Source organism: Protomyctophum parallelum (assembly GCF_964188405.1).
Source record: "Protomyctophum parallelum genome assembly, chromosome: 6".
Taxonomy (NCBI): Eukaryota; Metazoa; Chordata; class Actinopteri; order Myctophiformes; family Myctophidae; genus Protomyctophum; species Protomyctophum parallelum.
Genome location: NC_139701.1, coordinates 11259165 through 11272574, shown reverse-complemented (window position 1 = coordinate 11272574; position 13410 = coordinate 11259165). Strand labels below are relative to the sequence as shown.

The 13410-nt window shown below is 45.2% G+C and overlaps 1 protein-coding gene across 3 annotated transcripts in view; it reads right to left on the bottom strand.

Annotated features, from left to right (window-relative positions):
- nos1apa (nitric oxide synthase 1 (neuronal) adaptor protein a) overlaps positions 1-13410 on the bottom strand; it is a 210436-nt gene that overhangs the window by 30341 nt on the left and 166685 nt on the right. For all 3 annotated transcript variants that reach the window (XM_083767702.1, XM_083767703.1, XM_083767704.1), the window contains 2 exons: positions 12414-12579; positions 8821-8991 (listed from right to left, as the gene is read on the bottom strand). In XM_083767702.1, the coding sequence (XP_083623828.1) occupies positions 8821-8991; positions 12414-12579 (337 nt within the window). The remainder of the gene's footprint in view (positions 1-8820; positions 8992-12413; positions 12580-13410) is intronic.

Sequence of the window (13410 nt, the reverse complement as noted above, 5' to 3'; positions counted from 1 at the left end):
TACACTGTCTTTTAAATTCCCTGGTTGTTTTTTGTTCCCAGCTGAGCTTTGCCTACCCACATTAACCCTGGTGTCTCTGGTTTGGTTATGTCATGCAGGAATGGGTCAGTTAATGGTCAAGAAAGTACGAAAGCAGCAGAGCTACAGTCACAATGTGACGCTTTGTGAGCTTGTACTGTAAATGGTGCATTTATATAGCGCCTTTATCCAAGGCGCTTCACATAGATTGTGCATTACATTCACCCATTCACACACATCATTCATACACCGATGGCGGCGGAAACCATGCAAGGCACCAACCAGCACATCAGGAGAAATTAGGGGTTCAGTGTCTTGCTCAAGGACACTTCGACACCAACAGGGTTCAAACTGGCAACCTTGCGGTTACCGTCCGGCCACTCTACCCCTGAGCCTGTGCTTTGCTTACCCACATTAACCCTGGCATGGTGTCCCTGGAGGAGAATGTGTCAGTTAATGGTCAGGAAGTACGAAAGTAGCAGAGCTACAGTCACAATGTAGTACTGTATATCATGAAGTATATAGTATTATAGGGCTTGACATCGGGTTAACTATATGCCTCAGGTCCACTTCCAGATCTTTGGTCTCCATCCGCCCGCCTCGTTATGTTCTGCCAGCCTGCCTCAGCCTAACATCTTGCCAACCCACTTTCCCCAAATGACAGCTCAGTTCTCCCCCCGTCTGCTCTTCTGGTGCAGCTCATCATCAAACGCTCTCAGCCAATCTGCGTTAGAACCATTGCCAGCGCTGTGTGCCCGAGGTGTGCTTTCTGGGTCCCAATAACTAAACCAACACTATTGTAGCAGCAGTTAACAAGGAAAAATGTGTGTGACATTGTATTGTGTTATTCAATTTGCTTGCTTTAAATGAGGATGGGAAGAATTCGAATTGCCAATTATTTTATGCAGAGTGCTGACCAAGTCTTACAAAAAATCCAGCATGGAAGTCCTCGAAAAGGATAAACGATTCTTTCTGTGTCTTTCCAGAGTCTCTCTCCGCCTGCGTTCCTCACTGCTCGGTTCTCTTTTTCTGGCTCTCATTGTGGGGCTGCCACCCCCTCCCAATGCTTTTGAAGCCCAGCTTGTCGTTTGTGCGCATCTTTCCCATCTTATTGCATCGACCGGGTGTGTAAAGACTCGGAGGGCTTATGAGAGCTTAAGACAGAGATACACAGACGGGAAGGAACACTGACGTAAAATCCTCAGTGTTAGGATGACACAGACTGTTCAAATGAGGCAGCCAGCAGAGCGACAGATTCGCGAAAGACTTACAGTGTGCGACAGACAGGACTTTTGACATAACATGGCAAATGGTGCATTTATATAGCGCTTTCATCCGAAGCACTTTACATAGATGTGTGCATTACATTCACCCATTCACACACACCGATGGTGGAGGAAACCATGCAAGGCACCAACCAGCACACCAGAGCGTTCAGAGTCTATCTCGAGGACACTTCAACACTAACTGGGCGAGCCCGGGATCGATCTGGGAACCACCGACCACTTTACCCCATGAGCCACTGCTGCCCCCCACAGACATGAGAGCACTTTGTCACCGTAGCCAATAATTTACATTTGGGGGATATCTTTCACAATAATGAATAAAACATGTTCTAGACATTCTAATGATCACAAAAAAACATATATTACAATTATTTTACCTACTTTTATTAGGGTAAAGGTCAAAAGTCTTAGGTTAAAACATTTTCAAAATCCAGACATTTTTAATCTGTGTGAATTTCAGCCTCTGTGGGGGGTATTTATATGCAACTATCATGACCAATGGCATTGAAATGGCATTGCAATGAACATCACTGATGTCGTTTAGGTGAAAAAAGAACAGAAAAACATAATGATAATTTAGTACCGGTAATTAATTAAAATAAAATTGTTGCTAAAAAGCAACGCTGGGTCTTAGAGGGTTAAAGAAAGACGTATTTTTACGTTCTGGCACAGGCGGGTGGGGTGGAGAGTAGAACGGAATCCCACGTATCTGGCAATAATACGGTTAGATCTCATCTCTCTCCATGGCCTTGAGAGCCCATGCATCCAAACAGAAAATCTGATTTATGCACAATACTAACTTTATGCACAATACACACCCTCTATAGTCCTCCACTGTTGGACCAAGAAGGCACAGCGCCAACACATCCAGATGTTGACCCAGTGCAGAAATCCACTCCAATCCAATTAAGCCAGTTTTGCAAAAGGCCCATTCTATTCCAACATATGTTTGCAAGATGCAAGATGTGCCAACACATTTGCATGCACACGCACGGACACGAACACGCACACACCAAAATAGTTTTAGATTGGGGAATTTACAGAGTACATTGTTAGTTTGTTAGCGTTCTGTTTGTCCAGGTATAGGGCTCCATTCAATAATGGCTTGGGTCAGGAGATTAATAGCTTGGCTTTAAACATTCTTTATCCCCCATTTGCTGTTCTGTGTAGACACAGCCATTAACTTTACTGCTCCAGAGTGTGTGTGTGTGTGTGTGTGTGTGTGTGTGTGTTTGTGTGTGTAGTCAAAGCTGTAATTCCACATGCCCTTGGTCGGCATTATTTCCCAATCGAGAAGGCCTTACTTAGCCCCCACACAGTAAAACGCTCAATGTTGATTTGACTCGGAAAGTTTCAAAAGTTTCATCTGGGTCTATTAAAATACACAATTTTCCAGTACGAGTCTAATACTAGTAGATTATCTTTGTCTTTGTTCAGACTGCAGATTAATCTGATTTGTTCCTCAAACAATCTAAATTCTTTCTCTGCCGCTAGCTGTTAGCATAAATTAAGTTAGCCTCTGCTACCATCCACGATCACTTTAAGAGAAGGAGTTTGCGGTGAAAATAGCCCGTCTATACTCCCACGTTATGACAGTGATATTGGGAACTGGGAAGCTCCCATTGGGAACCGTATATTTATTTTAGGCAAGGGGCCACAATTGTAAAATGTGAATATTGTGAAGATTGACCTGGGTACAGCGAGTATTCTTATTTTTTTTTCTGCCACGTGTGTCTCTGACCGTCCCTATACAGCAGCAGGAGGCAGACCCAACGTATTGACCCTATACAGCACAAGCCCCCATAATGGCTGGGAAATGGGGCTGTCGCTCCTCAATCCGTTCTCTGGATACATTTAATTATAGCTCTATGATACAGCAGGAGAAGGCAGACGCTATAGGTACTGTATATCATTGATCACAGCGGCCGCTTGGTCGCCCCACTACTTAACCCCACTTTAAAACAGGACGATGGCCGGGAGCAGCAATCAATGGGAGCCACCGAACTCTGCTCTGTTCCAGCACAGACACCGCCTGCCAGCCGCAGGAAAAGAGAGAGAGATGGTAAATAGGTGCATTTATATAGCGCCTTCATCCAAGGTGCCTTAAAGGCACTTTACATAGATTGTGCATTACGTTTACCAAGTCACCCACACATTCATACACTGCTGACAGAGTGCAAGGCACCGACCTGCACATCAGGAGCAATTAGGGGTTCAGAGTCTTGCTCAAGGACACTTCGACACTAACTCTGTGGGAGCCCGGGTTCGAACTGGCAACCCTGCGGTTCCCATCCGGCCACTCTACCCCTGACCCACCGCCGCCGAGAGAGAGGAAACTCAGCAATCCTAATATACAACTTGAGCAAAAGGCTGTCATATTACTCACACAACAACACAACACCCTGCCACATCACTGGGAATACAGTAGATGTACACTAATTGCTATATGCACACTCGCGCACATCATGTGGTTATGATATGTCAAACCATGCAGGGACGGTGTTCCCACGGCGTTTACCGATGTTATCCTCCACTCAGATCCTGTTGATTTAGTTCCATAAATACACTCTGCTGAGTTAAATTAACGACTGCTAGATTGGACTGTGCCCGCGCTCGCGAGCACACACACACACACACACATGCACGCACGCACGCAGGCACGCACACACGGCACTCCCCTCTTCCATGCAAAAGCCCCATAATTCAAATCTGTCCAATGCATTACTTAGAGGAGAATCAATACCCACTTAAGATTGAGGGAATGAGTTCAAACCGCACAACCAACGTTCAAGCAGGCATGCTTGCACACACACACACACACACACACACACACACACACACACACACACACACACACACACACACACACACACACACACACACACACACACACACACACACACACACACACACACACACACACACACACACACACACACACACACACACACACAAAATAATCTTGGCTGTTGTCATTTCCTTCCATCAACACACAATGGCTGTAACAACAGATCCCAGTACAGGCACAGTATTCATCACTTTACAATATCCATAGAGATCGTCTGTCTTCCTCTACCATTGGGTCTGTATATGAGATCATTTAAATTGACCTTCAACTAAGAAAGCATCGGGCCTGAGGCCAAGAAGGAGAAAGCTTGCATTCATAATTAATGAGAAAAAAGTGATGGAATGAACGTTTATCACCCATTTCTGTGTTTATGTCCCCGAGGGAGAGGACAGGACAGGAGAGGACAAGACAGGAGAGGAGAGGACAGTTAGAGAGAGTGGCTTCTGGACTATTTTATTTTCACGTTTTTTACAAGTGAATAGTAATTACTGTAATTACATTTCAAAGATGACATTGAAGTCCTTGTTGTGGGACCATGATGTCATTATACAAATCACTGTTCTTATGTGAAGATGGATCTCTCAAAAGGTGATGTGGTTGTGGTATTTACCAAGTACATAACTGGAATTTACCCTCTGCATTTACCCCGGCCCCAATGGACGCTAATACTGCTTGCGAAGCAGTTAGTGTCTTACTCATGCACACTTCCGACACATATGACTGCTTGGCGAGCCGAGAGTTGAACCGACAACCCTCCCGTTCCCAGATGGCCCGTCTGCACCACTCAACTGTCTTCAACTGCCAGCAATAGCTATTACTGAGTTCAAACTGCATGTGCAGTTTACTGTTATTATTATATTCATTCAAATTGATTAACATACATGGCATAATGTTCCTTTAATAATGAGTAATATCACAAGTAATGCACCAAAGTGGTCCGGTTGGACAACTGTACCATAACCTCCCTGTGTAATATTATAAGGGACGGTACAGAAACATGGTCAGTTTACCAGGACAGTGCTTCATTTCCCGTTCCAGAAAATGTCTCATTTGTGAAGATTTTAAACCCTACTGTCCACCCTTATATTGATTTTATTCATATCCTCATAAATCTTTTATGTATATTTTAATAAAAACTACAATAGACTGAGGAACACTGTACATTACGTTTCCCACTGCTGTAAGCCTACATGAGAAGGGAACGACAGGAGACAGGAGAGTGCAGATTAACACCCGAAAGTACATGCTGTGCAAAGAGGCACAGCACGTCAAGACTGTGTCTGTCCCCGTCTGTCTGTTTTAAATGTCTGTCTGTCCCCGTCTGTCTGTTTTAAATGTCTGTGTCTGTCCCCGTCTGTCTGTTTTAAATGTCTGTCCCCGTCCCCGTCTGTCTGTTTTAAATGTCTGTCCCCGTCCCCGTCTGTCTGTTTTAAATGTCTGTGTCTGTCCCCGTCTGTCTGTTTTAAATGTCTGTGTCTGTCCCCGTCTGTCTGTTTTAAATGTCTGTGTCTGTCCCCGTCTGTCTGTTTTAAATGTCTGTGTCTGTCCCCGTCTGTCTGTTTTAAATGTCTGTGTCTGTCCCCGTCTGTCTGTTTTAAATGTCTGTGTCTGTCCCCGTCTGTCTGTTTTAAATGTCTGTGTCTGTCTGTTTTAAATGTCTGTGTCTGTCTGTTTTAAATGTATGTCTGTCCCCGTCTGTCCGTTTTAAATGTCTGTCTTCTAGTTCAAGACTGTGTCTGTCCCCGTTTTCTGAAAAAGCTATGTTTCTATGTCAGTCGTTCTTCGATTTTTCAAAAATAGCAGACCTACAAGCTCGTAGCTCTATGATCTGCTATTTTTCAATAGACTGAAGAGTTCTGCAGACGAGCCGAGCCGATGGCCACACAACGTGCACACATTCACTCTACAGCCCGATAATCAGTCCTGTAATTTAATCTGCAAATACGTACAAGCAAAAAAGTTAACATATAGGAGAGAACGCTGGTATTATATCGTTTTATCGTGATTTTGTTAATTGCTAATAATCTGTATCTGACCCAAAAATACAGTATTGGTATGAGTGTGACACTGTTCACTTGCATCCATCTCCACACATGAATTGTACGGTACACCACACACACACACACACACACACACACACACACACACACACACACACACACACACACACACACACACACACACACACACACACACACACACACACACACACACTCATCTGAGATCAAATTGTCAAGAATTGGCACTTCTGCCTAGATTGCCTCTAGTTAAATTGCTTTGATCACGTCATACAAAGGCTCTGCACAACATTTAGACACATGCTGAGATTTGGCCCATTTCATCATCAATCTCTCAAATCTGCATTTGCTATGCCAAAGACGATAAAAAACAGACTTCTCCATGGCTGGAGCAGACTGGCTTTGATACGGAAAAATGCTCCACTGCTCTATGCACTACACAGGCGGACAGTGTGCAAAACACTTTGCCTAGTACTGACCACAATACACAACAAGAGTTGGCTTTTAACAAAAGAGGCCACTTTTCAGACTGTCATCTGTGAGCCACTGTTCCGACACGTGGAGACTAGGGATTTGTTTACGCCGGTTGAAAACTATCAAACGGCGTTCCTCGAGATCTGCTTAATCCAGACTTTGCATAAATTAAAGAGCAGGGTATACGAGACGAGGAATGAAAAGAGTTAACGCATACAGACGCACGCCTCTGCTGTCGAGTTAAATGAGGACAGAACTCTGCCACGGCTTCACAGAACAAGAACAACAAAAGTTCAACTTTCTGAGATACAGGTGGATATGATAATTTGGCCTCAGAAGTGGCAAAACAAAAAAAGGCTCCCCAGGCAAGAACAGGCAAGGTATTATTTTCTAGTGTCATTCGTGGTGGAACGGGTCTCTGTGGGTCACACTTCAGTTGTACTTAGTTGTGTGCAGGTGTCATGCAATTGAGAATTAAACAGGCATGAGGCTTCTCGCACGACTGACAGTCTTTATCTCCACTGAAGGCATCCTCTTGAATTACACAAAGTGAAGGACTTGAGTGAGTGAGTACACACACATAACTGTTTGAAGAGACGTGGCGCAAAGCCTTGACATTAAGATATTTAGTCACAGTATGGGGTAAGACTGTCCAGCTGCCATTCCTCAATTGAATTAATGTGATTCTCTGTAAGCCTCAAACAACTAGCGTGTTAATTTGCAGCTGGAGGTCGTTAATCTGAGTGATGGTATCTGCGGGGAAAGCTATTCCAGGAGAGCTCAACGGACATTGGCAAAGAAAACATCATTAAAAACACCAGAATTCACCATTTCAAAGTTCGCCTTTGAGTCTGTTTGCAAGGCATTTTCTACATACCGTGTACACCTGCAAGAAGAGAGACAGAAAATATCTACTGTACGCACTGTAGGGCGGGGGCAGTCACAACGGCATAGTCTCCACACTGATTAACCAGGCGTGTGTGTGTGTGTGTGTGTGTGTGTGTGTGTGTGTGTGTGTGTGTGTGTGTGTGTGTGTGTGTGTGTGTGTGTGTGTGTGTGTGTGTGTGTGTGTGTGTGTGTGTACACATAAATGCATGTGAGGGAGACTGGGAGTGTGAGGAAAAACAGAGGGAGAGAAAAAGTGTTAACTCAGAGGATACAGATGGAACAAGATTGACCCGTAACTCTCACATACAGTACATATGGATGAATTCATACTGAGCAATCTACGGTGTAAGCGTTTGTGTGAAGTAAAGGAAAGGAAAACGAGAGAAAGAGTCATATAAACTGAGCTAGAAATACAAAGAGAGAAAGAGTGATATCAACTGAGCTAGACATAAGTATGTGTAGAGCTAGAATGCAAACAATCTTCTCCTGAGACACTATGTATGTGTGTTCAAGACAGTGAGAGGGACTTCATTATGTGTGCGCGTCAGACAGAGGTTAGTCTGCGACATGGTTTCCCGAAGCTGTCTTGGAACTAAGATTATCCACGTTTGAGTGTAACGGTGCCTAGTCTAAATAAATAAAGGATAAACAATGTACAGGGCATTAATTGATAAGATATGGTTAAAGGCTCTGAACTGACAATGATGCAAACGTAATGTTATATTATTGTATAACATACACATTTCCCCGTGTCGTGGTCAGAATTCTCTGCACCTCCGTTGTTCCCAAGGACGTTTGGGGGTTGAGAGGCAGCAGTTAGTGCACAATGTCACCTCTTAGTGCTAGTTTGGGGGAACAGGGTTGAAGTCTTACACCGCTATCTCATCCCCCAAGCAGTCGGGACGCACCCGGCTGTTGAGAACATTGAGCAGTCTCAGTGTCTCCTCATCCGTCCCCCAGCCATAGATCTCCATCTCCTGCCCCCCCTCGTCACCCCTGTCCTCCTCCTCCTCATCCTCCCTGTCATCGCTATCGTCCGTGGTGGACTCGTATTCCGAGGCGATCCCCGACTCGCGGAACCTGGCAAAGTCCAGGATGCCCGGCGGAGACTTGCCGCCATCGCCGGTGGCTGGCGGGGACATCGCTTTGCCCTCGGAGACCCCCCAAAGACCTCTGCCCCCCGACCGGTCGCCCCTCAGCGGGGGCGTAGGCGGCAGCGTGGGGAGAGGCCCGGGGGGTCCCGGGAGGAAGCGGAAACACTCCAGCTTGAGAAGACACTGGTCCCTACCTATGGGGCTTCCCAGCGGCCCGCCGGATGAGGAGAAGACGCTGCTGGTCCCGTCGCCCAGGATGGGAAGGTTCAGGGGGGTCTCCGAGGGCCTGGGAGTGGTGGGCTCGCACAGCACCGGGAGCACGGTGGAGCGGAAGGTGATCTCCAGGAGGCTGTCCTGGGACCCCACTGTGGATGAGAAGAGGAGAGAGGCAGAGGAGAGAGAGAGAGAGAGAGAGAGAGAGAGAGAGAGAGAGACCAGGAGGAATGGGCAAAAGAGGGAGGTAGGGAGGAAACCAACAGGAAGACATCACATTTTATTTTACACGTTGACATTCCATCAGGATCTCAACCAGCCATTGCACTTTATTTGAATTCACCAGTAAAGACCCAAGTATACAGTAGGGGATCCATTACTGCTCTCGTAGGAACAAGATATATTGTTAAGTGTCAATATGGAGAGCAGAACACATCCATTCAGTCTAACCATCAAACCCTATACAGTGCTTCGTTGACAGGGGTCTCCCCCGGGCTCTATAGGTTTTCTACTTTCTTTCCCCGTCCACACCAAATGTCTTCCCCAAAATGTTGATGCTTGAATGTCTGCCACAGAATATGGATGAGATCAAGTGGTTCACTTTTACAGCCACATGGTGGGACAAGACATTTGTAGTCGTATAGGAGAAAACTAGACTGACTGTGATAGGAATAAGATGGATTACTGGGGACTGTGAGTGAATGCATTTCATAATGCCTGCCACCAACGTAAAAAAACAAAAATAAAGTGTGATATTCAGAAGGCAATTTCAAAGCAATAATCATCTGCAATGAATCATTTCTGGCAGTGCAGGACAGTGGTGAGGAAGAGACGGTGGAAATGGGGGTGGATTGGACACACCCTCCAAAAACCAGGTGATAACATCACTTAGGCAAGCAGTAGCACTGGACTGGAATCCACAGCCAAAACACAACCGGACTATTGTATGTGGGCAGAAGAAAACTGTCCCAAGACAGAGTCCGATGGCGGGGTGTGATTGTGGTCCTACAGGAGCCTACAGGTCAGGAATAAGTCAACTAAGTCAAGGACAGTGGTGGCTCTGCTCCACTGTGTTTAGTTTTTATTATAAAAAGAAAAACACTGTCATTTTACACAGGTTCATGGCGTTTCGGCCATTGGTGGCCTTCAATAAGTGACATAGTTAGTGACACACACTACCCTAACATGGTACAGTATAGTATTATATCAAACTGTGGGGCCCTTGCAATGAAGAAGGTTGAAAATCACTGCAGTCTGTGAGCTCAGAGGAAGGAGAAGGTAAAAAGCCTCCCAGGGACAAAGTATTGAACCAGGATATTATAACCAGCGTGAGGTCTATCTCTCAGCAGCAGCCCACTAGGCACTGACATGCACCATACTGAGAGGGCGTGAAATGCTACTGTAAAGGCATTTCAAGACTGTAAAATACTATGTAAGGCTTAAAGAAAAAAAAAAGCACTTTACAAAGGGAACAGAGTGGTGACAGAAGGCAGAAGCCAGAAGTCAAAGCTCTCCGTCTACCGAGCAATCTTCGTTCCTACTCTCACCTATGGTCATGGAGTGTGGGTCATGACCGAAAGAATAAGGTCGCGAATACAAGCTGCCGAAATTAGTTTTCTTCGACGGGTGGCTGGCATCTCCCTTAGAGATAGGGAGGTCCTCGATGCACGTCCCACTGGGAGGAGACCCCGGGGCAGACCAAGGCGCAGTTGGAGGAAACACATCGACTCACTGGCCTTGGAACGTCTCGGAATCCCCCAGGAGGAAGTCACTAATGTTGCTCTGGAGAGGGAAGTCTGGAGCACACTGGTGGAGCTGTTGCTCTACGGATAAGCGGTTGAAGATGGATGGATGGATGGACAGAGTGGTGACAGAGCACTCATGCCAAACACCACAGCGGAAAGTGACACTTTCGCAATTGTAAATATAAAATATATAAACGATATAGATAAGATATGTAGATACTGTAGATAGTTGGATATACACTCGTGTTTCTGTCTTGTGTATTTGTATATGGATATGAAGAATCAACTGATTTTAATGTTTCTGCTGCTGAATTAGTTACATTTTCTCTAGAAACAAACTGTATCAAATTTGACTGACTAACTGACGGTCGTAACTCGTAAACGATACAGAGACACCTCCCTGACAATTTCGGCCGAGACAGTTTGTTTATTTTTGGACCACAATTCTTATATAAGACGATTTTAAGATGTTATTCTCCATGGAGAAATTACTTCCGTGAACCATGGGATGAGCGAGTGGGGCTTGGCGGACAGTGCAGCATGTGAGTGTGGCGAGCCTGAGCGGTCTGCCGAGCACATAGTTAACACCTGCCCCCTGTACAGACCTCCTTCGGAGGCCGGCCTCTTCCACGTGGGACCAGAGACACGGGCGTGGCTACTCGATACTGAGTGGGACATTTGAGGAAGAAGAAGCGAGTGACGTTAGGACTTCGCCGCTCTATTGTCTCTGCCAAAGCAGGGTTACCTTGTGGTCTCTAGACCCTGTACTCGTACTGTATGTGATTGCCTGAGGTTCCGACTCAAGATTCCATTCTACCCGCATTCCGTGTGTTCCGACCTTTTTTTGCACCCTTTGGAACTTTTGTTTGCTCGCTCCTTTCTGTTAGACTCTTTGTTGTGAAAGCCTTGTTCGTGCACCTTTAACTTTTCTTAAATACTTTATTTTGTATTGTATTGTCTGTGTGGAGAACTCCTTGAAACTCAACTTGCTCACGTAGCAGCTCTGCAAACGCTCTCTTTCAGACTTATTGACAAAATAGAGACAGCTACCTATTTGACAGCTACACAGTGGGGGCACTGTGGCAAATGTGAACAGAGCTGACTCATGTACTTTTCTTTGTATTTTTCTTTATTGTTCTATTTCTTGTTCCCTTTCGTTTTATGGGCTACTTTTCTTTTTTCCTTTAATTGTTTGCTTCTGGCTTCTTCTTCTTCCATTTGCAAAGTAATGAAAAAATAAAAAAATAAAAAAACCTAAAATACTTAATTTTAACCTGCTCAGCCTGCTTTGTTCATCTGCAATCGAGTCCTCTCCACAAAACGTTAATATAATGTTATATTTGGACATATTTTATTTTGACATTTTGGCATGTGCAGCACTGTTAGCCAAACAGTGGGTCGGGACCTGTTTATGGTCCGCGGACACATTTGTATGGGTCCCTTAGTTTTTTGTTTCCTGGCTACATTTCATTTTAAATTATTATTATTAATGTTTTCATGAATTAATACCAACAAAAAGTCATTTTTTTGAATAAATATTTCATATTAAATATAAATGTATATTAAATTTAAATATTTAAATTTCATAAATTAGAAAACAAATGCTTTGCACCGCGTTGTGAGCTTGTAGATCTGCTATTTTAACTAGTTTGGGTCCCCGGGGGCAAACGTCTAATCTCTCTTTTGGGTCTCCACCTGAAACGTTTGGGAACCACTGACGTACAGTGTACACATGTGTGCTTGACGCATGCATGCTGGCGTGTACATACATGCACACGCCTGTATGTGTGTGTGTGTGTGTGTGCACCATGTTGTGCAGCCGCACTCACTAGAGTTGGGTCCAGCGAACTTGACCTCCAGCTCCTGGAGCTGCTTGACCAGCAGGGAGATGTGCTGCAGCAGGTCCTTGTTCTGAAGCAGCAGCTGGTGGGTCCGCGCCTGGGCCTCCAGGCGGGCCGTGGCCTCCGCACTCAGCTGGTCCTTCAGCAGCTGGACCTGTGGAAGACAGACGGTCAGAAGATAAGCGGATAGCAATGGTGTCAAAACCAAGTAAAAACAAGAGAGACATGGTGGTCATCGATCCTCCCAAAGCCAAGCGGCTGACGTCATGTGGCATTCAAGTCAATGGCACAAACAAAAGGAGGTAGGAGCGCACACCAGTAGTGGGGAGGTGCTGACCGCAGGAGATAAAACTTTGATTAAGAAAGGAAAGAAACGTTTCGGCAACAAGTTGCCTTCTTCAGAGTATGGCAAAATAAACGTGCGCCCGCCGGCCAAGTGGTCCGGGTGGCGGGCACATGCCACATACTGTATAGGCTCTGGCCTGACTTTTGCTGCATCTCTCCCTCTCTCTCTTTCCTGTCTGTCTTCACTAATAAAGGCCCAAAAAGCCCAAAACTTCTTTGATCTTTCAGTCAGAACACCACAAAGCACCGACATTATAAACTGTCTTCAATGACATCTACTTAACACAGACAGGGGCAAAATGTTACTCTTTAGTCTTATTAGGCTATTAACAGACAGGGGCAAAATGTCACTCTTATTAGGCTATTAACAGACAGGGGCAAAATGTCACTGTTATTAGGCTATTAACAGACAGGGGCAAAATGTCACTGTTATTAGGCTATTCCTAGTTCTCAGTGCAGCATTGGTGTAACTGTAACCAGCACCACTGTGCAGCACCATTACGAATATTCATGAAAGATGGCAGGAAACCTGAAGTAGCGGACGTCGACGAATGACTTATTTTCTATTAATCACACCATTGATGACCATTAGCTACTCTGGTAGAGTCTCCTACTGAGCAGCTCCACCCAGTCAAACTAT